The 22,061-nt window shown below is 50.7% G+C and overlaps 1 protein-coding gene across 2 annotated transcripts; it reads right to left on the bottom strand.

The window, feature by feature from the left end:
* Positions 1-16,292: 16,292 nt before the first annotated feature.
* Positions 16,293-21,188, bottom strand: MYC (MYC proto-oncogene, bHLH transcription factor). 2 transcript variants are annotated; one of them, XM_080646790.1, is made up of 3 exons: positions 20,785-21,188; positions 18,448-19,216; positions 16,293-17,385 (listed from the first exon to the last, which is right to left on the bottom strand). In XM_080646790.1, the coding sequence occupies exons 2-3, from the start codon at positions 19,202-19,204 to the stop codon at positions 16,823-16,825; spliced, it is 1,320 nt and encodes a 439-aa protein (XP_080502916.1). In that variant the 5' UTR covers positions 19,205-19,216; positions 20,785-21,188; the 3' UTR covers positions 16,293-16,822. The 2 variants fall into 2 exon arrangements, with proteins under 2 accessions (XP_080502916.1, XP_080502917.1); XM_080646791.1 differs by lacking the exon at positions 20,785-21,188 and having other exon boundaries at positions 18,448-19,316.
* Between the last annotated feature and the right edge of the window lie 873 nt (positions 21,189-22,061).

Consider the following 22,061-nt stretch of genomic DNA (forward strand, 5'->3'; position numbering starts at 1 on the left):
TAATTCTCTCTCATCATTGATGTTTCTATCTGTCTCTCTCCTTTCCTCTCTGAAATCAATAAAAAAAATCAAAATAATCAAAAAGAGAAGTGACATCCCCTCACATTTGCTCTATTATGTTTGCTATAAGCGAGTCACGAATTCCAGTCCACACGTGGGGAGAGGAATTACACAGCTTGTGGATACCAAGAGGCCCCCCCCACACACACACACATCATTGGGGGTCATGCTGCCTACCACCAGGGGACGTGGTGTCAGATAGACTGCGGTCAAACCTAACGCCACCACCCACTGATTGGTGACCTTGGGCATGCAGTTCAACCTGCCTACGCTTCCTCATATGTGACTGGGCAGTTGTAATAGGATGTGCCCTGCTGGGTGGACATATGTAATATTCTGTCACACAGATAAACACGCCGGGCCTGGCTGGTAGGAAATACTCTCAAAGCTTCCATTTCCTGTTGGTGGCCTCTGTTCTCTCCTTTCCCTTCCCTTGACCCCGTGCGTGTTAGAAAATGATGACTCTCTTTTCGAATCTAAAGGAATTGACAAGCTATTGCAGAAATGCCGTTGGACCCACTCACCACTCTATGGAGAGTCTCAGGATTGAGGAGGACTCAACATATCATCTACCAGTGGTCTCCAACCGGTGGTCCATGAGATCCGGAAGGCTGGCGACTGCTGGACCGATCGGATCTGGGACAGTTTTTGTCTGTGTCCCACTGGCCTGGCTTCTCGCCCATCCATCAGGATAGTCTCTGAAACTGGGCCTTCCCTGCAATGATGGGACCCTCCTTGCTTCCTTCGGCTCTGTCTCTTCGTGCTTTCCTCACTGCTTCGCTGGAGGCAGCTCCTGTCTGGATCCCTCGCGTGTGCTCTGGGCTTGGCTGCGGTGCACGGCGGCAGGTTAATTACCACTGACTTCCTCCCTGCCTGCCTGCCTGCTTCCCATCCATTAGCTTGTGATAGTCTTGCTGGCATCTTGTCCCGAGGAAAACCAATCCTATATAATAAAAGGGTAATATATAAATTGGCCAAATGGCAGAACTACTGGAATGCCCTGGGCCCCTCGCCCTGGCTGGCCTGGCCCCAGGCCTCTCCACCCTGATCGGGAGCAGGGCTGGCCCGCAAACCACCCTAGGCCCCTCCCCCCTCTGCCAGCCCCACCCACAGCCCCTTGCCCCAGCCAGCCGCTTCCCCCTCCCCTGGCAAGGCCCCCTTTGGGGCAGGCCGGCTGGACCGCACTAGTGCATGAGTTCGGGCACTGGGCCTCTAGTATTCTGAATAATGAGCTGGTGCTCATGTCTGCTGGTGAGGTCATTGTAGCAACCCCAGAATGTGAGAGCCAGGGGAGTGGAGTTCAGGTAACTTTGTGGGGGGGTGGAGCTTGGGGGTGGCTGGACGTATCTTCTCCTCGGCAATGCCCATTGTCCCCCCTTCTTTCATGTCGCTGATTATTATTTTTCAAGCTTATGTAAGATGCTCCTCATACAACGTCACGTCGGCCTTTGCAACCAAGCTGCCTCCCACAAACACATTCGATGAAAATATTAGAGCCGCAGGAGATGGTGGGGACGGGAAAGTGAGTGGGGAGGTATGCTATACCTTTCTCCTCAGAACATACTGAACAACTCCTCCTTCACTTCTTCATTCATCCCACCGTTTTTATTGAGCATCTTCTATGTGCCGGGCACTTAGCAGGTTCTGAAGATACAGTGGGGAACAACAAGAAAGACATGATGTATATCTGCAAAATATGTGCAGCGTCAAAAAGACCACCAGGAACTAGATGGTGTCTGGGGTCCGAAGAATCAGCCAGACTTCTGGTTCAGGTCTGATCCTGCCAGCCCAGGCCTGGATGTCCTCCCGTGAGTGGGAGTTAGTCCAGCTTCCCCAGCCTCCCAATTCTTTGCTGTCCACTTAACCCTATCGCCTCCATTCATAGTTCAAAGGATTGGAAAGGATTTGGATTGCGTCAAATCTAAAATCCATTCCCTCTAGCAAGAATGAAGAAGCAGTAGCTGACTTTTACCCCAGGCACAGGGATGCAAAGATGAAGGAATCCAGTCCCTATTTCCAGGCGCTCATCGTCTAGAAGAGAAAACTACAATTGATTGTGGTCAGTGCAAGACAGAGGTCAGCTCGAGCCCAGAGCTTCCCAAACTGGGGTAGAGATATCAGGATAGAAATATGACATGATTTTAGGTGGTATGCCCTTTTTAATGGTAATAAATTATGTTGGTGTATTTTTAGGGAACATGAGAGAGAAAAAAACATACCCAACATCTCAATCTTATGTTAAATGATTTCATTTTCATTCATTCATTCATTCATTCAACAAATATCTAATGATGATTATCTGTGCCTAGCACTGTTCTAGCCTCCGAGTATCCAGAAAAGAGCAAACAGCTGAAAAATTCCTGTTCTCATAGAATTTACATTAAAGTCAAATGAAGTATTTACATTTTTAAATGAGATGATTTAAAGAAAGAAATCCACAGATATGCCAGCCCTGCTGTTTATTCCATGGAAGACTAGCGTCTTCCCCTCTTTGCACCTCAGTTTCCTTACCTGCAAAACAGGAATGATAATAGCATTTTCCTCACTGGGGTAGTTCTGACCTTCCTGTGAGTTGAGTGTGAAATGCACACAGTGCCTGTTGCAAAAATGTTGCAAATGAAGCCATGATTCAATTCTGGGAATCTTCCGGGAGCACGAGGAAGCCAGAGATCTTGACTTAGTAGATTTGGGGCAAGACCCAGGTTATAAAGCCCCTCCCCCCTGCTACCCTGAGAGCGAACCATCCGGGCTGCTTTAGGGTTCAGGTAAAGACTCTTGCAGGGTGGTGCGGGGTGGGGGGGAAAGCCTTCCTGCATGCTGTCATGCCTTGAAGGACAAACACACCCCAAAATAACTGGGTTCAGGGGGAGGCAGTCTGCAGAGGAAACAGCAGGTGCAAGGGGCCGGGCAGAACAGGTTCACTCACGAAAAGTGCAAGAAGTTTACCAGATTGGCGTGTCTGGTATGTGGGGCTGGTGTCTGGCTCGGACTGGAGGATACACTGCGGCTTGTTGTCCCGGGCTGCCCAGCAGCATGATCCTTCAGGTTCGGCGGAAACCTGCCAACCGGAGCTTTGTTACATTGTGAGACGTTTGCATCTTAGCTGAAGTTATTGCACCCAGAAGCCCAAAGCAGCTGCTATGAGAAAAACGGATTCCAAGAGAATTTTTTATAAGGATCTGCAGGCTGTCACTGTCTGCAGGGTTCCCTTTTAACCCTCCAGTGACTTCAGAGGAGGCAGGGGAAGTGGGAAGAGGCTGCTTAACCCCTTAAAGGACAGAGCTTACTCCATGGTCTTACGTATTTTCTGGAAGCCTGGCTGGGAAGCCGTGTGATGGATTACATGTCCCAGGGTCCCTTCCTACCCTGAGCGTGATGACGAGAAAGTGCTGTGGAATCTGATGACTCCGCCTTGACCTAGCCACATGACCTTGGGCAAACTACCCAGTTGCTCAGCACCTCAGCGTTCCCATCTGCACCGTGGGAGTCATGTCAAGAATAAGTGACATGGTCGTGGCCGGTGTGGCTCAGTTGGTTGGAGCTTCATTCCATACACCAAAAGGTGGCAGGTTTTATTCCTGGCTGTAAGGTTTAATCAGAGATGTAAGACTTAACCCGACCGAAACCAATAAGTTGACCAAGACAAGCAGGTTAAAAGCGAAAAATCGCGTTTATTGAAAGCTCTCGGGTGAGGTCCCGCAGTCCGAGAGCACAGGCCGGGGAGTCACACTTTATTCACCGGTGGGCTTCACCGGTGGGCTTAGAGAAAATGAATTCAAATTCTAAGCAAGGTTACAAGCAGAACTTCCCTTTTTATTAAAGAGCCAGCCCTATGTGCACTTAGTGGTTATCTCGCTGCTGGCCTTGAAAACAACACAGTTCTATCCAATTAAAAAATGCACCTGGCATGGCATTGAAATTATGGGCATATCTAGTCTCTGGCCTACAAGGTCAGACAGCTTAAGTTTATTTTCCTCATTATTCAAGCAGGCTAGAAAGCAAAGTTTGTAAAGTTCCTGCTTTCCCAGCCCCAGACCTTACACTGGTCAGAGCACATACCCACCCACCCAGGTTGCAGGTTCGATCTCGGTCTGGATGCAAGCAATGGGGCAACCAACAGATGTTTCTCTCACACACATCAATGTTTCTCTCTCTCTCTCTCTCTCTCTCTCTCTCTCTCTCTCTCTCTCTCTCTGTTTTGCCTTCTCTCTAAAGTCAATGAAAAACATATCTTGGGATGAGGATTAATTATATATATATAAAAAAGAGTGACATGGGATGTGCCACGTGTTTGGCACACTGCCTAGCACCGAGTGAAAGCTCATTAAGTGACAACGTGTTATTAATATTTTAATCAGAAAAAGTGAACTGACATCCAGAAACTAAAGAAAGAGGAAGATGCGATCAGCACTTACAATGAGGAAACTTTTCATTTGGAACTTCTGCAGAAAAAAAATCGGAAGGGTGTGTGGCTAAGAGAGGGTATTTGACTACGGGTTGCTGATCATGGCCTTTTACCCTAAAAGCACAGGGTAAAGAAATGCTTGGAAGGGGTGAGAAAAACTGAGGCTGCTGAATGGGACAGGGATTCTTCACCCCAAGAATGCATGGGGTGTACGCCCCCCCGCCCCCCACCCCCCACCCCCGAAGGCCTGTCAGTCGAGCCATTTGTGGCTGGGAGGAGCAAGGAAAGAGAAAGGAGGCCAGGGCGGGAGGGGAGTGGGAAGGAGCTCTGAGAAAGGGGAAGGAAGGTGCTTGGGAGTGGTTTGCTGTGCAGAGGGCAGGGAGGAGAGAGAACTGAGCTCATGGGTGCCCTGGCTCAGGTCTGGCTCTGGGAGTGGGTCCAACCAGGAGAATCGAGGGCCTGTTGTGTGCACGCCACAGTCAAGGCACTGAGGGCAGGTGGATCTATGCATGGGCCCAGCCCTGGACATGCTCACCCATCTACACTCCCCAGAATTCATGCCCCACCCCAGAATTCATGTCCACCAGGAACCTCAGAATGTGACCTTGTTTGGACACGGTTTTTTGCAGATGGAATGAGGTCAGATTGGTTGAGAGTGGGTCCAACATCCAGCGTCTGGTGTCCTCATAGTGAGAGGAGAGGAGACACAGAACTCCATGCAAATACAGAGGAGAGCGCCACGTGAAGAGAAAGGCGGAGACCGGGGTGATGCATGGACCAGCCAAAGAATGCCAAGGGCTCCGGCCCTGGCCCACGCCAGAGGCTGGAAGAGGCAAAGCAGGGTCCTCGCTGGGGCCTCCTGAGGGACCGTGGCCCTGCCCACACCTCTGAGAATAGATTCCTGTTGTTATAAGCCACCCAGCGTGGGGTAATCTATTATGGGACCCCTGGGAAAGTAATCTACCACCATAAGAGAAAAAGAGGGTGCAGACATCCCTCACGTGCAAGGCACCGTGTGAACAGGAACCTGTGCACGTAGGAATCCCGTCCTCACGTGCGCATTCTGGGTAACTGAGGGCTAGTCTCTGTTACCATGGGAACTGCGCAAAGCAAGGACCGCCTGCACACACACACACACACACACACACACACACACACACACATACACACACACCTGGGAAAGCCCAAAGGGCTCATACGCAGGAGAAAATGAGAAAAGAGCAGTACACGGTGAGTAGCAGGAGGCTCCGTGGCTGCAGAGCTGGCTGGCTGCCCTGAACTGGGAAAGGCTTCCTGGAATAAGCAAGTGTTGGAGCAGTTTTGAAAGATGGGAAGGCCACGGCCTCTCAGAAGAGTCACCTGGACAGAGGTTAGGTGCCTCCTTCCTTCCTTCCTTCCTTCCTTCCTTCCTTCCTTCCTTCCTTCCTTCCTTCTTTCCTTCCTTCCTTCCTTCCTTCCTTCCTTCCTTCCTTCCTTCCAGGGTTCCAATCCTAACTCCGCCCTTTCTTTGCTCTGAGATATTTTCTACCTGAGGCTAAGGTTCCTCACCTGTGACATGGGGACTCTACATCCCGGTGTGCCTGGGACTCCCAGACCCAATCCTTCACAGCAGCCCAGAAGCCCCCTTCATTCTCAAAGGCGTCCTGGTTTGTATTTAAACACAAACAAACAAACCCAGCCGGTATGACTCAGTCATTGAGCATCTCTCTATGAACCAGGAGGTCAAGGTTCGATTCCCGGTCAGGGCTCATGCCTCGGCTGTGAGCTCCATCCCCAGTAGAGGGTGTGCAGGAGGCAGCGGACCGATGATTCTCATCATTGATGTTTCTATCTCTCTATCCCTCTCCCTTCCTCTTTCTGAAAAAAAAAAAAAAATTAATAAAAAAAAAAGGTTTAAAAAAACAAAACAAACAAGCAAGCAAACATTGGGATGGATTTATTTTCTACTTCCCAAATACAAAATTATGTGTTAAATATGCTTTTCAAACAACTATTTCCCTAAAAATGCCTCCTCCCACCTCTGCTGCGTCGGGGGCAGGGTCTTTGATTGAGAGCCACCTGAACGGGGCATCTCTGGACAATTCCGCCTAACGTTTTAGAGAGAAGCCTCTCGAGTTGGAGCACACTGGGTTTATACCTGAGCCCACCACCACTGGCTATGTGACCTTGACAACTCATTCACCACACCCACACCCCATCTCTGAGAGGCAGCTTTGTACTTCCTGCCTACCCCGCAGAGTTACTGAGATGGTGAAATGTATAGGTATCACCCTTAGAACAGGCCCTGTCACAAAGTAATGATTTCTTAAGTGGAGTTCCTAAAAAAAAAAAAGCTAAGAGTTACCTGTAAGCTGTGCAGAGTTGATTTGGGTTCACTAGGAGGATGTACAGAGTGGAGACAGCAGTATCCAGACGGCCGGCTAGCCACTCACTGGTCGGTGGGCCTGAACCCCCCCAAATGCCCCCTGATTGTAGATCATCAAAGAGCGAAATATGCGGCAGGTGGGACCACGGGACGCGACTCTGACATTACCGCCCGGGGTTTGATTGCATGTACACCCTGTTTTGGCTTTTCGTTTCCCGTCTCTGCTATTCGGGGATGGATGGGAAGGTTGTTGCTGTCTCGCCCCAGAACACAGCAGTGTGACATGGTGCGACAAACTTGAAGAATGGTCCCTCATCCAGGGCTTCTTAGTTGCAAGAAACAGAAACGCTTACAGACGATTTAATCCTAGAATTTTGTAGGACACTGGAGAGCTCCCCCGAGCTGCTGGCCACCTGGGAGGCCAGGGTGGAGACAGGCTTGACACAGGCAGTCAAGTGTCTAGAGCAGGGGTCCTCAAACTTTTTAAACAGGGGCCAGTTCACTGTCCCTCAGACCGTTGGAGGGCCGGGCTATAGTTTAAAAAAAAAACTAAAATGAACAAATTCCTATGCGCACTGTGGGCCCGGGACGAGTCAGCTGCTAAGCAGGACAGGCAGCGGCACCCGGCGGGCCAGATAAATGTCCTCGGCGGGCCGCATGTGGCCCGCGGGCCGTAGTTTGAGGACGCCTGGCTCTAGAGAGCCCGCAACTCCATCTCTGCAGGGACAGTGACGAGAAAGAATGTGCTCGCACCTCCACGTTCTGTCCCTGGGACACTCCAGGTAAAGCTCAAAGTCCTGGGAGAAAAATCAGCTTCGTCTCCCTTGGGCATCTCCATGGCTAAAAGAGGGCAGGTAAGTGCCTAGGACCACTCAGACCACCCACAGTCGTTAAGAGAAAATGCCAGAAGGAGATGGGGTGCATGAGCCACGGGAGAAAAAGATGCCTGCAGCCCCGATGCCTCTTTTGTTGTTGTTAATCCTCATCCGATGATATTTTTCCATTGATTTTTAGAGAAAGTAGAAGGGAGGGGGGAGAGAGAGAGAAACATCGATGTGTGTTGATTTGGTTGACTCTGCACATGCCCCAACCAGAGCCAGCAAGCGAGGTACATAGGGAACCGAACCCAGGATTCTTTAGTCTGGGGGCCAACGCTCTATCCACTGAGCCAAACAAGCTAGGGCTCAAGGACACTTTAAACATGAGCCTAAGAATCTCGAATGACTACCCTCACCTGCTCCCGAACGTCCCTGTGCTCTGTCCACAGCCCTTCCCCAGCCTGGACTTAGCATTTTCATCTGCAAAATGTGCTGGTCAGCTCGTATGATGTGAAGGGCCTCTCTGTCCAGAATGTTCTCTGCTCCCTGGTGGCTCCCCCTGCGCCGATCTCCCATTTCCTCATGTTTAAACCTCCCACCCCGATGGCCACAAGTGACTGATTTCTTCAAGTCGGAGACCTGTTTCTACAAATTGCCGGTGAGAGGCCCTGCTGGTGGAGCACAGGCCAGCGTGGGGGGCGCTTTATGGCAATTTGTCCAATTTATTGTGAGAAGGGCAGTCGGCTGGGTGCCTGGAGGCAGAGTTGTGAGGGAACTGACAGCGGAGTTGGTGCAGAAGACAGAGGGGCTGGAGACCAACCTCAGGATGCCGTCCGGCCTGAGTAACCCTGGCGAGGGCTCTGGCTGGCGCGCGGCGTGGCTGTGTCCCACTCGGGGTCCTTCCCGCTGTGCTGCTATGGTCCTTGGGGAGGGGCCCATGCCTCCGGGGACGCGTCCACAGGGCCTCCTCTGGAGCCTTCCTGGGTCACATAGGGCACTTTGTTCAAAGTCCAAAGCAGCTGAAAGAGCCTCAAAAATGTTAGTATCACCTGGCCGGCGTGGCTCAGTGGTTGAGCATGGACTTACGAAGCAGGAGGTCCTGGTTCCATTCCAGGTCAGGGCACATGCCCAGGTTGCAGGCACGATCCCCAGTAGGGGGCGTGCAGGAAGCAGCCAATCAGTGATCCTCTCTCATCATTGATGATTCAGTCTCTCTTTCCCTCTCCCTTCCTCTTGGAAATCAATAAAGATATACTTTTTAAAATGTTAGTATCAAAGTAACATGCCATGCATCTTATATTTGCACAAGACTACATGTCATATTTATTCAATAAAAAATTTTTTTTAATGTTAGACTGGCACAAGTCACGGTTTTTCCGGCTTCAGAGCGTTCTAAAGGTTCACAGAGATCTGATGGGGCAGGTGAGGGGTCGTGGAAAATGCTGGATAAATGTTAGTGTTGCCCTAACCCATTTGGCTCGATGGATAGAGTGTCGGCCTGGGGACTGCAGGGTCCCAGGTTCGATTCCGGTCAAGGGCATGTACCTTGGTTGCGGGCACTTCCCCAGTAGGAGGTGTGCAGGAGGCAGCTGATCAATGTGTCTCTCTCATCAATGTTCCTAACTCTCTATCTCTCTCCTTTCCTCTCTATAAAAATCAATAAAATATAATTAAAAAAAATGTTAGTTTTGCTATGATTAGTTTTATTGTTCTCATTATCCCTCAGTTGGAAAGAACATAATACTTACAATGACCTGGTCTGGCCTTCCGGATCCATGCAGCAGATGAAGGTCTGGAACAGAGTGGGCACAGACAATGGCAGTTCAGAGTCTGGTGTCCTAGCACCCAGTACCGTGACTGTAAAAAAAAAAAAAAAAAAAAAAAAGTGTTTTATTGATTTTAGAGAGAGAGAGAGAGAGATTGAGAGATAAACATCAATGTGAGAGAGAAACATCAAACCCCTGCCTTCGGCACACACCTCAATTGGGGATCAAGCCCGCAACCTTGGCATGTGCCCTGACCCAGAATTGAACCTGTGACCCTTTGGTACGAGGGCCGGCACTCTAACCATTGAGCAACACCAGCCAGTTCAGTACCATGACTTTTGACTTAACCATAACCCAAACTTGCTGGGATAGTGCCACCATGACCAGAGGATCTGGACAAACAGGTAGGAATGATGTAACCGTCCCCACTGCAGAGTCTGTCCTTAGCAAATAAACAGTCCAAACCCTTCTTGAGGCCCCTGGGTGGTCTGCATGAGGCCCACCCCACCCCAAGGATGTTCTTTTCTTTTCCTACCCGCTCCTTCCATTCTGGTTTGCTAGGGTTCCCGAGTTCATCCTCTCTCCTTCCTCGAAGGCTATTTGGCCTGACTGACTCATCCCCATCCTCCACGTCTGGGTTGAACACTTCCCTGATGCCCCAGGCTGATAGATGACCCTGTAAGATCATGCTTCCTCACCCCACGACTTCGGGTCCTTGCATTGATTTACTTAATTATTTGCCTAAATGCTTTTCCAATGTCACTAGGGAAACTGGAGGGACAAGACCTGTGAGTCAGCAGGAGCCTGTGTGTGGAGGACCTTGGAGGTATACAATGGCCTTGAGCCCTAGCTGGTTTGGCTCAATGGTTAGAGCATTGGCCTGTGGACTGAAGGGTTTCGGGTTCGATTCCAATCTAGGGTACTGCAGGAGGCAACCAATTGATGTGTCCCTCTCTCACATCAATATTTCTCTCTGTCTCTCCCCCTCCCTTCTACTCTCTCTGAAAATCAATGGAGAAGAATACCCTAGGGCCGTGGTCGGCAAACTGCGGCTTGCGAGCCACATGTGGCTCTTTGGCCCCTTGAGTGTGGCTCTTCCACAAAATACCACGGCCTGGGCGAGTCTATTTTGAAGAAGTGGCGTTAGAAGAAGTTTAAGTTTAAAAAATTCTGCTCTCAAAAGAAATTTCAATCGTTGTACTGTTGATATTTGGCTCTGTTGACTAATGAGTTTGCCGACCACTGCCCTAGGGTAAGGATGATGAATGGATGGATGGATGGATAAATAGATGGATGGATGGATGGATAGCTGGCTGGATGAATGAATGAATAAAGTGGCCTTGGACTTCATGTGCAGGGCACAGGAACCTGATGAAAGGCTTTAAGCAGGGGAGGGCACTCTCACGTTTATGATTCAGAAAGCAGTGGTTTCTGAACTTTTCAAGCTCTAGAGGGCTTGTTAAAACCATTTCCTGGGGCCCACCTCCTGAAATTCTAATTCAGAGGGACCACAGTAGCCCCCCTTCCCTGCAGAGGATATGTCCTAAGAGCTCCAAGGGAAGTCTGAAACCACGGATGGTAGCGAACTTTCACCTTTTCACTGAAAGGAAGCACTTACCGGCTTCTCTTTGGTGGAGCTGAGTTCCCAGCATCACCACTCTTGCATGATGAAGTGAAGAAAGGGTGACCTGAACTCAAGTATTCACACAATGACAGTCTATCTGATAACCCAGCCAGCTATTAAGGGACTAATAGGTGGGGATATACTGGAAAAGGGGATGAGTCATGTCCCCTGAGGGACTGCGGGAGATTTTATCACACCAGTGAGAATGGTGCACAATTTAAAACTTAGGAATTGTTTATTTCTGGAATTTTTCATTTACAATTTTGGAAACCATGGAAATCAAAACCGCAGGTGGCTGCATGTGTTTGTAGCTGCAACAAATTCACAGGTGATGTTGACGCTGCGGGTCCAGGGATCGCCCTGTGGGACTCCTAGGGAAGGTATGGCAGAAGGCAGCGTGCCAGGCGATTGCTTAGGCAGCATTTCAAGTGAGGGACTGAATGAAGGGAATGAAGGGGAGGGGCGGTCCTGGTGGATGGGGAGGAGGAGTGGCCAAGAAGATACTGCTGTATCGCTTCCAGGTGTCCTCAAACTACGGCCCGCGGGCCACCTGCGGCCCGCCGAGGACATTTATCCGGCCCGCCGGGTGCCGCTGCCTGTCCTGCTTAGCAGCCGACTCATCCCGGGCCCGCAGTGTGCATAGGAATTCGTTCATAGTTGTTTTTTTAAACGATAGTCCGGCCCTCCAACAGTCTGAGGGACAGTGAACTGGCCCCCTGTTTAAAAAGTTTGAGGACCCCTGGTAGGCCAATGCATCGCTCTCCACACTTCCTGTGGCACCTCTTGCTGCCTTTGACACCTCTGATAGAAGGGCTTCCTCCCTTGGGTCACCACGTTCTCCTAGCTTCCCTCCATCCCTCTGGTGAGGTCTTTTCCTTTGCTCCTCTACCAGCATTTCCTGAGCTCTGACCTTGATTCATTTCGGGGTGGAAGGGGAGGAAGTTGCAGGAGGGTCTTCAGCAGTTCTCAGAGCTGCAACCCTATCCTGCCACATGGGAAACACTCAAAGTGTTTGTAAAATAACAGAGTGTAAGTGCTGGTCTTCTCTGTTCTCCCACAATCCACAGGACTAGGACCTTATCTATCACTTTGATCTTAACGATTTCTCCCCATACCCAGCACAGTGTGGGCACACAGTAGGTGTTCAATAACTATTTCTGAACGAACGCGTAATCATTCCTCACCATGTTGCCAGCTCTGTGAAGGCAAGCGAATTACTTAATCTCTCCAAATTTCAATCGCTTTCTGTGTACCATGGGATTAGAAATAGCATTTACCTCCTAAGAGTTGCTTTGGGAATAAAATAAGACAATGCATGTAAAGTGTTTAGCACATAGTAAACATTAACTACTATCATTGTTGCTTTGATTGTGGGTCCTTGTGTGACTTTAGGGGAGCTATTGAACTTGTCTAAACTTCAATGCTGTCATATTCAACAATTACTCTCCCGCTGGGCTGTCGGGAGGGTCTGGCAGATAGTAAGTGTGTAATAAAGGCTAATTGTCTCTCCCCCAGCTCTCCCCTTCCCCACCCCTGGAGACCCCTGACCGCACCAGAGTGTTTCATCCCTGGAGGGGCTGAGGGGGTGACAATGGGTAGAAAGTGTTGGGGATGGTGGTTGAGCTCTCAGGCATTGTTTAGAAACAAAGAACATTCCTTTTAACCTTAGAAGATCTACATCCCATTAACACTCATTCCCTTCAGCTGTGTCTTCCTGAAGAGATTAGTGTAGGCTAATATTGAAAGAAATACAATTAAAGACAAAATGTGAAATCCACTCAGAGCCATTTAAAGTCACCTAAAACCAGTTTGGGAAAGCGAAACATTCTTGGATATTGCCTCTAAATTTGGAACTAGTGTGAATTCTCCCCTGAAGGGTCTAGAATAGAGAAAGATTCCTGCCTCAGCTTTCGTGGTGGGTGGTAGTCTTTTTAGTTTTATTTTTTTCAATGGCTCCCTGTTCTCCTTCTGTGAGCCTGTTTCTACCCTTCTCCTTTGAAATAGGCCTGTCATGGTCCATAACCTTAAAGGGGGAGCCTTTTGTAAAGCTACCAGTGCTTTTGTTGATAGCGTAGGGGGACACCCGTCAGCACTTTCTAGCCTTAGGGTTATTTATTGTTGGGAAGAAATGCTTCGAGAGTCCTTAGTGGGTATACTAAAAAATTATCATAGACGGAGCCAGTCACAGGCTATTGCAAACAAACCACAGAAAACCCCCAAACACAACTTTTTTTGTTCTCTTTCCCAAGCTCTGTGCCAATTTGTCTTAAAGACCAGCAGAGATGTGTAACTCTACTTACATATCCCAGCTGTGAGGCCAACGTGTTAGACTCGGATTGTGGAAACTGTTCATTTAAGAATTTGATTATTTTTATAATCTGGATCTCCTTCGTTGCTCCCAAATGGAAGCATAAAATAGCTCTTCTGTTCTAACCGGTTTGGCTCAGTGGATAGAGCATTGGCCTGCGGACTGAAGGGTCCTAGGTTTGATTCCTGTCAAGGGCATATACCTGGGTTGCAGACTCGATTCCTGGCCCTGGTCAAGGTGAGTTAAGGGAAGCAACCAATTAATGTGTCTCTCTCACATCAATGTTTTCTCTCTCTCTCTCTCTCTCTCTCTCCCTTCCACTCTCTAAAAATCAATGGAAAAATATCTTTGGGTGAGGATTAACAACAACAACAAAAATAACACTTCCTTCCTCTTTACACATTTCATCCCTAAGCAAAACCACGCTGGGAATCCCGTGGGATGGCCATTAATTCCTGCAGTGTCCTAGGTAAAAGCCATAGTCAGCATTAGCTTATTCCTTCTGGTGTATTCCAACCGAATTGCAAGCTTCTCCCTTCCATCACCAATTCTTGATCATTTGCTTAATCTATAAAATAGATCCCACAATGGCATAGACCCCTGGGGACTCTCTAGATTGGCTCTGAGGACCAATTTGTGTCAGGGTCAAGATCAGCCTGACTTTATGGAAAGACCGTTCCCTGACTTCCTAAACCTGGGATGTGAGCCATAGTTCCCGTCCTGCCCCCACAGCCCAGCTCTGCATCCCTAAAGTTGCTTCCAGGCCCTTTGGAAGGGAGAGTATTTTCCTACCGAGGAGCACTCTGCTGGTCCCTGGGCTTGTCCGGATTTAGTGACTCAAACTCACACCTTCTCCCTCAACTCACCTGGGTTCCCAAGTGAGTCACTCCAGGGCCGCTGTCCAGCGCAGAGGGGCAGAATGAACCGTTTAAGGTCGCCCACCCCCCACCCCGCACCCACCACCGTATTGTGACCTTTGAACTAGAATTCTGTGGATTCTGTCTCCCTTTGAATTGAGGACACAGGGTGTGACAGCTTGCAGCAGTGAGAACCTGAAATAAAAGATCAAGAAAAAGACATTAAGGGCTGGATTAAATTATTGTAGGGGCCAGAGCCAAAGGCCGCAATTAGCTATTGATTAATGGGTGGTGGTGGATTAAAATCCCAAAGAGGACAGGAATCTGAAGATTCCTCTGAGGCCCAGACAATGAGATAATTAGAACGGCGATAGTAGCTCCTATTTACCTGCTAGTACGTTGCCAACACTCAAGTTTCTGGTTTGGGCTGTGGGTATTCAAAGGCTTATAATTAATAATATCTACAGTCAGAAGTGTCTTTTCATGTTCCAGTGACGAGCATGTGTCATGATTATCCGTGTGTGAAAGAGGTTGGGAGTCTATCGTTTCCAAAATAATGACTCACACGACAAAGAGTAATTATATTTTATTTTATGACCTGAACAGTAGCAGGGTTACACTGGCAGCGTCCCCGCGGCAACTGGTGAGTCTCACTTAACAAATGGCTACGTTAGGGGGGGCCGTGAGTTCTGGACTTCTCCACGCTAAAGGAAAAATTAAACAACGGGCAGCAAAATAAAACAAACAAACAAACAAACAAAAAAATGGGGAACGGATGTCTGACAGGGTCTGCCTGTTGAAACTGAAGACAGAATCCATTGGATGGGTGACTCCTGTTCTCATGTGTGGCCCATGTATTCCTTCTGGCCTCTTGGAGAATTTGTGAGTGGACCATCTGGGTTTGAATCCTGGCAGCTCTACTCTTCATTATCGGTGGAACTTTGCAACACAAACGGGGGGGGGGGGGGGGAGGGCTGGTCTTCCTGTGCCTCAGTTTCCCCTTCTCATAGGGAAATCAGCAGTACCTCCTTCACAGAGTTGCTGTGGAGTTGTATAAGGAAAATGCTTGGAAGAATGCCTGGCACACAAGTAGTAAAGTTTAGTTATTGCTTAGCAGTCCATCTGGCTCCCAACCACAAGCATTTTTTTTTTTTTAGGATTTATTTACTTATTTTTATTGATTTCAGAGAGGAAGGGAGAGGGAGAGAGAAGCATTAATGATGACAATCATTGATCGGCTGCCTCCTGCACGCCCCCCCCCCCCCCCCCACTGGGGATCGAGCCCGCAACCCGGGCATGTGCCCTTGACCGGAATTGAACCTGGAACCCTTCAGTCCGAAGGTCGACCCTGAGGACTGAGCCAAACTAGCTAGGGCTACAAGCATTTTTGACCTCACACTTTAGGATGAGCTAAGGCGCCAGTCAAGTGTTGAGTGGGACTTGGAAGCTGCCTTTTATTGCCTGTGTGGCCACAGAGAAGTTCCCTAGCCTCCCTGAGCTCCTATTATTCCCATGCTTGTAAAATGCAGGTTAATAACATGCCTCCCGGCGCTCCTCTGGGGCTTGTGATAACCCATGTAGAGGGCCTGGCACCTGGTAGTAGTAGGCAAGCAGCAACATTTGGTTTCTATTCTCTTCCCCCTTCCACTCTGCCATGGGGCAGGACCCCTGGGCTTGAATGGAACAGGGGAATGGCATGGGTTAATCAAAGTTACCAGGGTTTCTTCTTGATCTTCCTCCCAACCCCCAGTCCTTACCTCACCCCTGGTATACTTAACTGTTATCTTTAATCTCTCTAGCACCCCTTGGCCCCTAACCCGCTCCCTGGCTCACCAGCTTACTGCCTTGCCCTTTCATTCTTTCAAGTATCAACTCTGGTCCTTATCACTCACCTCAGGAAGCATCTCATAACCCTGGTAAGTTAAAGGCCTTAAGGCCCCAGGCCCATTTAACAAAGCCCTTGTCCTTTCCTGAGTAATGTCTTTTCCCATTTTTTGTAAGCTCACTCCCTTAAGGGCCAAATTCTGTTCAGTGGTCATTGATGAATAAGAGAATGAAGAAAACAAGAAACAAAACACTCACAAACTTTAAGATTTGGCTCAATTATATATTTGCCAGATATTTTATTTTTTCTAAAAACAATAAAAAAAAATCGATCTGAAAAACAACATTATTTAAATAAAAAAAATTGTTTTATAATACATTGAAATTTTGTATAATTGCTATAAACGTTTTATTAAAGTTATTTACATTTAATGATGGATATATTTACACAGGCAAATTGGGTAAACATTTGAGATTAAAAAAAAAATTCTTAAATACAAATCTGTTAAAGGAAAAAAAAAAAAAAAAAAAAAAAAGGATGGCAAGCATAAAAAATGTTCTTTTATGCCCAAAGTCCCATTTGAGGCAGTTTACATTATGGCTAAACCTTTCAGTCCGAAGACCCAGCCACGGTTGTGCGGTTTGCACTTGACCATGCAGTTGCAACAAGTTCATGTCTAATGAATTCTGCGATGATGCCAGGAGGAACCTGAGGAACCTTCTCCCGCACTTTCCCTTCGTAACAAGGGAGAAGTCGTGAAGCGATTCCAGTTCCTCCCTCCCAGAGGTCAAGTTTCATGCACAAGAGTTCCGTAGCTGTTCAAGTTTGTGTTTCAACTGTTCTCGCCGTTTCCGTAAGAAGTCCTTCTCGGAAAGGAGCTTCTGCTCCTCCGCTTGGATGGCCAGGATGTAGGCGGTGGCTTTTTTAAGGATAACTACCTTGGGGGCCTTTTCGTTGTTTTCCAACTCCGGGATCTGGTCGCGCAGGGCAAAGAAGCTGCGTTTCAGCTCGTTCCTCCTCTGGCGTTCTAAGACGTTGTGTGTCCGCCTCTTGTCGTTCTCCTCCGTGTCCGAGGACCTGGGGCTGGCACATTTGCGGTTGTTGCTGATCTGTTTCAGGACGCGGCCACTGTCCAACTTAGCCCTCTTGGCGGGGGGATAGTCCTTCCTGGTGGAGGGGGGCGCTGCGTAATTGTGCTGATGGGTGGACACATGGCATCGCTTAAGGACCAGCGGACTGTGAGGCGGTTTGCTGTGACTTCCGGAAGAGGGTGACCCTGACTCTGACCTTTTGGCGGAGGGCTGCCTCTTTTCCACAGAAACAACATCAATTTCTTCCTCATCCTCTTGTTCTTCCTCTGTAAGAAAGGAAATAGAAGTCACCTGGTTAGCGACAACATTCCCATATTTCAATTATGGAAATATAAGGCATTATGATATGAGGAAGGACCAAAGTTATCCCCAGAGAACAAACTAGCCAATCATCCCTCCCAAGAAGGCGGAATGACAGCTGGGTTTATGGCACAGGTAAGAAAATTACAATTTACCAGGAGACAACATTGGTGCCAATTCTTACCTAAGACTTAATGAGGCTTTGGACACACCCAGAGCAAAGCACATTCCCAAGCACCTCCTATTTTTAAGGGACTTTACCAAGAACCCGTGTTGCAAAGGAGAGCTGCAAATCTCTTGGTATGAATTTAGCAACTCCCTATTTTATGGGAAGTTCGGAAAGAAAAGATCTTGCAGCTTTGCCAAAAGCCCTAGGGGATGGGGGAAGGGAGAAAGTTCAATTTGGGAAAGGAGCTGCTTTTAAATGTTCAAAAGAGGCTGAAAAGATCCCCAAGTTCTCAGCTCATTCGCTCTGAGGCACTTTCACTCCGCAGCCCCAGGTGGGAAACTGCCTGCCTGCCTGCCGGCCTGCCTCTGCCCACAGCCCCTCTTCCTAGATCTGCAGCCCATTAAATTCCAACACTTCTCAGAAAGGGAGAGGGAGGCAATTCTTTCCCTCTCCGAGACATCAATCCTCTTAATCTCATTCACACTTCCCCCTCCCCCCCCCCCCCCCCGCAATTAAAATGCTTAAGAAAGGTAAGAGGGAGCGGATTGAGTTGCAAGATAAACCAGGAAGATTTAAAATCCCAATGAAATTCCTGAGGGGTGGGCGGGAAGGGAAGGGGCTGGCCACTAGGGCGGTCTTAGGAGAAGTGATGGGAGGGAACAGTAAAGCCCAGTGTTTCTGGGATGATGGAGCTCCCAGATGCTTCCAGACCTGCCATTTCTTTCCCGAATAGAAGAGAAGAGAAGAGACGGCGTCAGCTGAAGCGGCCAGCTGCATTAGCCGCCAATGAGAAGAAGAAAGATAACCAGACGCCCCCCCCCCCCCGCCCCTTTGTCAGGCATGCAGGGCTCCCCCTTACCAGAGTCGCTGCTGGTGGTGGGTGGTGTCTCCTCGTGGAGTGCCAGGGGCTCGGGGCTGGCCCGTGGGGAGGAGTCGGTGGAGGAGAGCAGAGAGTCCGAGGACGGGGAGAAGGCGGTGGAGTCCGGGGAGGCGCAGGGCTTGGGCGAGCTGCTGTCGTTGAGCGGGTAGGGGAAGACCACGGAGGGGTCGATGCACTCGGAGGCGGCGGCGCTCAGGTCCTGCAGGTACAGGCTGGAGGTGGAGCAGGCGCCCTGCCCTCGGGCGGGGCTCCGGCTGCCGCCGTCTTTGCGCGCAGCCTGGTAGGAGGCCAGCTTCTCGGAGACGAGCTTGGCGGCGGCCGAGAAGCCGCTCCACATACAGTCCTGGATGATGATGTTTTTGATGAAGGTCTCGTCGTCCGGGTCGCAGATGAAGCTCTGGTTCACCATGTCTCCTCCCAGCAGCTCGGTCACCATCTCCAACTGGTCGGCGGTGGAAAAGCTGCCGCCGCCGCCATCGTCAACCTCCCTGGGGGAGAAGGACGCGAACGCGACGTAGGAGGGCGAGCAGAGTCCGGAGCGGCGGCTGGGCGACAGGGGCGGGGTGGGCAGCAGCTCGAATTTCTTCCAGATATCCTCGCTGGGCGCGGGCGGCTGCAGCTCGCTCTGCTGCTGCTGGTGGTAGAAGTTCTCCTCCTCGTCGCAGAAGAAATAGGGCTGCATCGAGTCGTAGTCGAGGTCATAGTTCCTGTTGGCGAAGCTGACGTTGAGGGGCATCGCGGCAGCCTGCTACAGGGGGCACACAAAGGGGGGCAATCTTGAGTTAAGGGGGCGTCTAGGCTGGTGCCTCACCCCGGCGCAGCGTGCGACACAATCGTGAACCATTCCCCTTCCAGCGCTATCCCCCGAATGGGCCAGTGGCTGGAGGGGCGGGGGCCAAAGGAGCGCCCTTTCGCCCCCTCCGGGAGACCCCCTATCGCGGACACATATTTGGTGAGCCAGCTGCGGAGCGCCAGCGGGACTTTTGTTCCCCAGGAGCCCGGGCGCCAAGCCTGGGATTCAGCCCCGCAGCTGGAGAGCCATGGAAATCGGCTCTGGCCTCCGGAAGAGGCCAGTAGAGGCGGCGGCGGGGAATGCAATCTGCCAAACCAAAAAGTTTTGCCGCACCTGAAGGAGAAGGCGAGAGGCGCTGCGGCGGGAGCGGCTGCGCCCCTTCCCCCGCGGGTGCCTCCGCCCCTCCCAGCCTCCTTCTCCTCCTCCTCCATCCCCACCCCCAGCGCGCCCTCCCTCCCTTCTTTGCCAGCTTTTCTTCTTTTCCCTCGCCGGCTGGTGCGGCGAGCTCCGCCGCGGGCTTTAACACCCCCCCCCCCAATAAATAAAAGGGGTGTATTAGAGAATAACAGAGGCGCCTCCCTTCAAAGCCCAATACGGCAACGCAACTGCGCCAGAGACCCTGCTGCGATTCTGCGCCCGGAGCGGGGGCGCCCTTCCCTTCATCCGCCTTGGGTAGCAGCTGTTCTGAAAAAGCCCGGCTCCTCGCAGTCCCTCTGCATCTCAGGGGCGCGGGGACCCCGACGTGGCCGGGGAGCCAAGGCTGGGTGCGGAGGTTTGCCCTCGTTTTCTAAGTCAATGGCCAGGAGAATCGGACACATCCCTGCCCTAGCCTTCCCTCTCCGCCTCCGGCGCCTCCCCAACACCAAGTCCTAACACCCTGGTACGCCAAGATATTTAATTTTATTATTCCTTTTAGAAGCTAAATGCCAACTTATGAGAAGGAGCAGGGGACGAATTGGAAACGCCGGGGGAATCGGCGGGCGGGACGCGCCGCAGTGTCTCCGGCTGTCAGAAATGCAGTAAAAAAAAAAGAAGCTGAAATTTAAATGCCCTTTCGGAGACGAGGAAAAGTCAGCGGCTGCGGCGCTCTCTCGATCACACATAAGGATAGTAATCCTTACTCCAAGGAGCTCAAGATGCAAAGGGCTTTCTGCTCACCACGAAGCACAGCTTTCCCCCACACCCCCCCAAAAAACCAAAGCAATTAATACAATAAAGCAGGAATGTCCAGCCCGCTGGGCTCTGCGTCAATATCCATAGGCAAAAATCTCCAAAGGCTTAAAAACAAAAAACGCACACCCGTTTTCCCTCTGCTTTCCATCCTCCCATCTTGACAACTCACTGTACCCCATCCAGTTCTGCTTCGGTCCCCACCCCACCCCGACCTACCACAACTACTCCGAGAAGTGTCAATAATACCGTGATGGGAGAGAAGACACCCCAACTCGGGTATTGGACTCAAAACATCAATAAAGCGGGAGGAAAATAAATTAAGGGAAAGACAAGTAGATCCGAGGGCTTACCGGGTTTCCCACTCTCCGAAGGAAATCCAGGTTCCAAAAAGGGGCAAGGAGCGCCTTTCAGAGGAGCGGGTCGTAGGCAGCGGCCCGGAGAAGTGTCCCCCCAAATAGAAGATCTCCGCTCCTGGAGAGTCGCGTTCTCGCCGGGGTGTTGTAAGTTCCAGGCCAGGGGAAAGTGCCCGCCCGCTGCAATAGGCAAAGTTTTCGTGGCTGCGGCGAGGGTTGCGGATCTCTGGCGGGGGTCGGCGGGCAGGGTGAGGAGGAGGAGGCTGGGCCGGAGGTGAAGCCCCGCTTTCACTCCGGATCTCAGCCCTGGGCGCCCGGAGCGCGCCTCTGCTCGCCCGGCTCGCTAGGTTCACTCTGGCTGGTCCGCCCGCTCGCTCCCTCTGCCTCTCGCTGGAATTACTACAGCGAGTCCGATAAGCCGGCTTTTATAATCGGGGTTATTTCGATCCCTCCCCTCGGTCCTTTTTCCCGCCAAGCCTCGGAATAGCCCTGCCCTTGCCGAGGCGGCAGGGAGGGAGGAAGGCGGCGGCCAGGACCCGTGAACCGCGGTGGTTGCGGCAGCCGCAAGAAGCGCAGCCCGGGGGTTCTCGGTGGGGCAGACCCTTGCCTATAAAGGGCCGGTGGGCGGGGATTCGCGAGCGAGGATCTTTTTTCTCTCCCTCTCCCCCAGCTTTGGGAATCCGGGAGGGGCGATTGTGCCGAAGGAGGGCAGGGGAGGAGACTCAGCCTTTAAGCCCAGCACTCTGGTGCGCGGAGGGATCGGATGTAAATAGAGTTAGGTCTTTGCATGAATTAACCGAGCGCGCCTTCCATTTTCTGTCGCTGGCGTTCAGACCCGCTCCCTTTCTCTGCGGCTCTTCTGGCGCAGCGCTCTGTTTGACAGGCCGCTCACCCGTCCTGCGAGCTTCAATCATCCCAGGCGGAACAGCTGAGCTCTCGACACGGAGAACACACCGTGTACCCACGCCCAGGACAGGCACGTCCCGGGCGGCCGGCCGCTTCCCTAAGGCTGGGGAAAGGGTAGCTCTTGGAATAAGTCCTACGAAGAGAGGAGGAAAGAAAGGGTGCTTATGGGCGCGCGCAGAGTGTGTGCGAGGTATTAGTGTCGATGGGGCTAAGCGATAAGATAGAGGGAGAAAAATGATGCCCGGGATTATTAAAATAACTCCGCAGCGCACTGCCACGTCTACTTGGAGAGCGCGTTATGAATAAATGCCCATTGCATTTGTTGGGGGTGTTATGCCTTCTGTGTGGATAGCTATCTCTGTTGGGTA

Source organism: Plecotus auritus, assembly GCF_963455305.1.
Source record: "Plecotus auritus genome assembly, chromosome: 11".
Lineage (NCBI taxonomy): Eukaryota > Metazoa > Chordata > Mammalia > Chiroptera > Vespertilionidae > Plecotus > Plecotus auritus.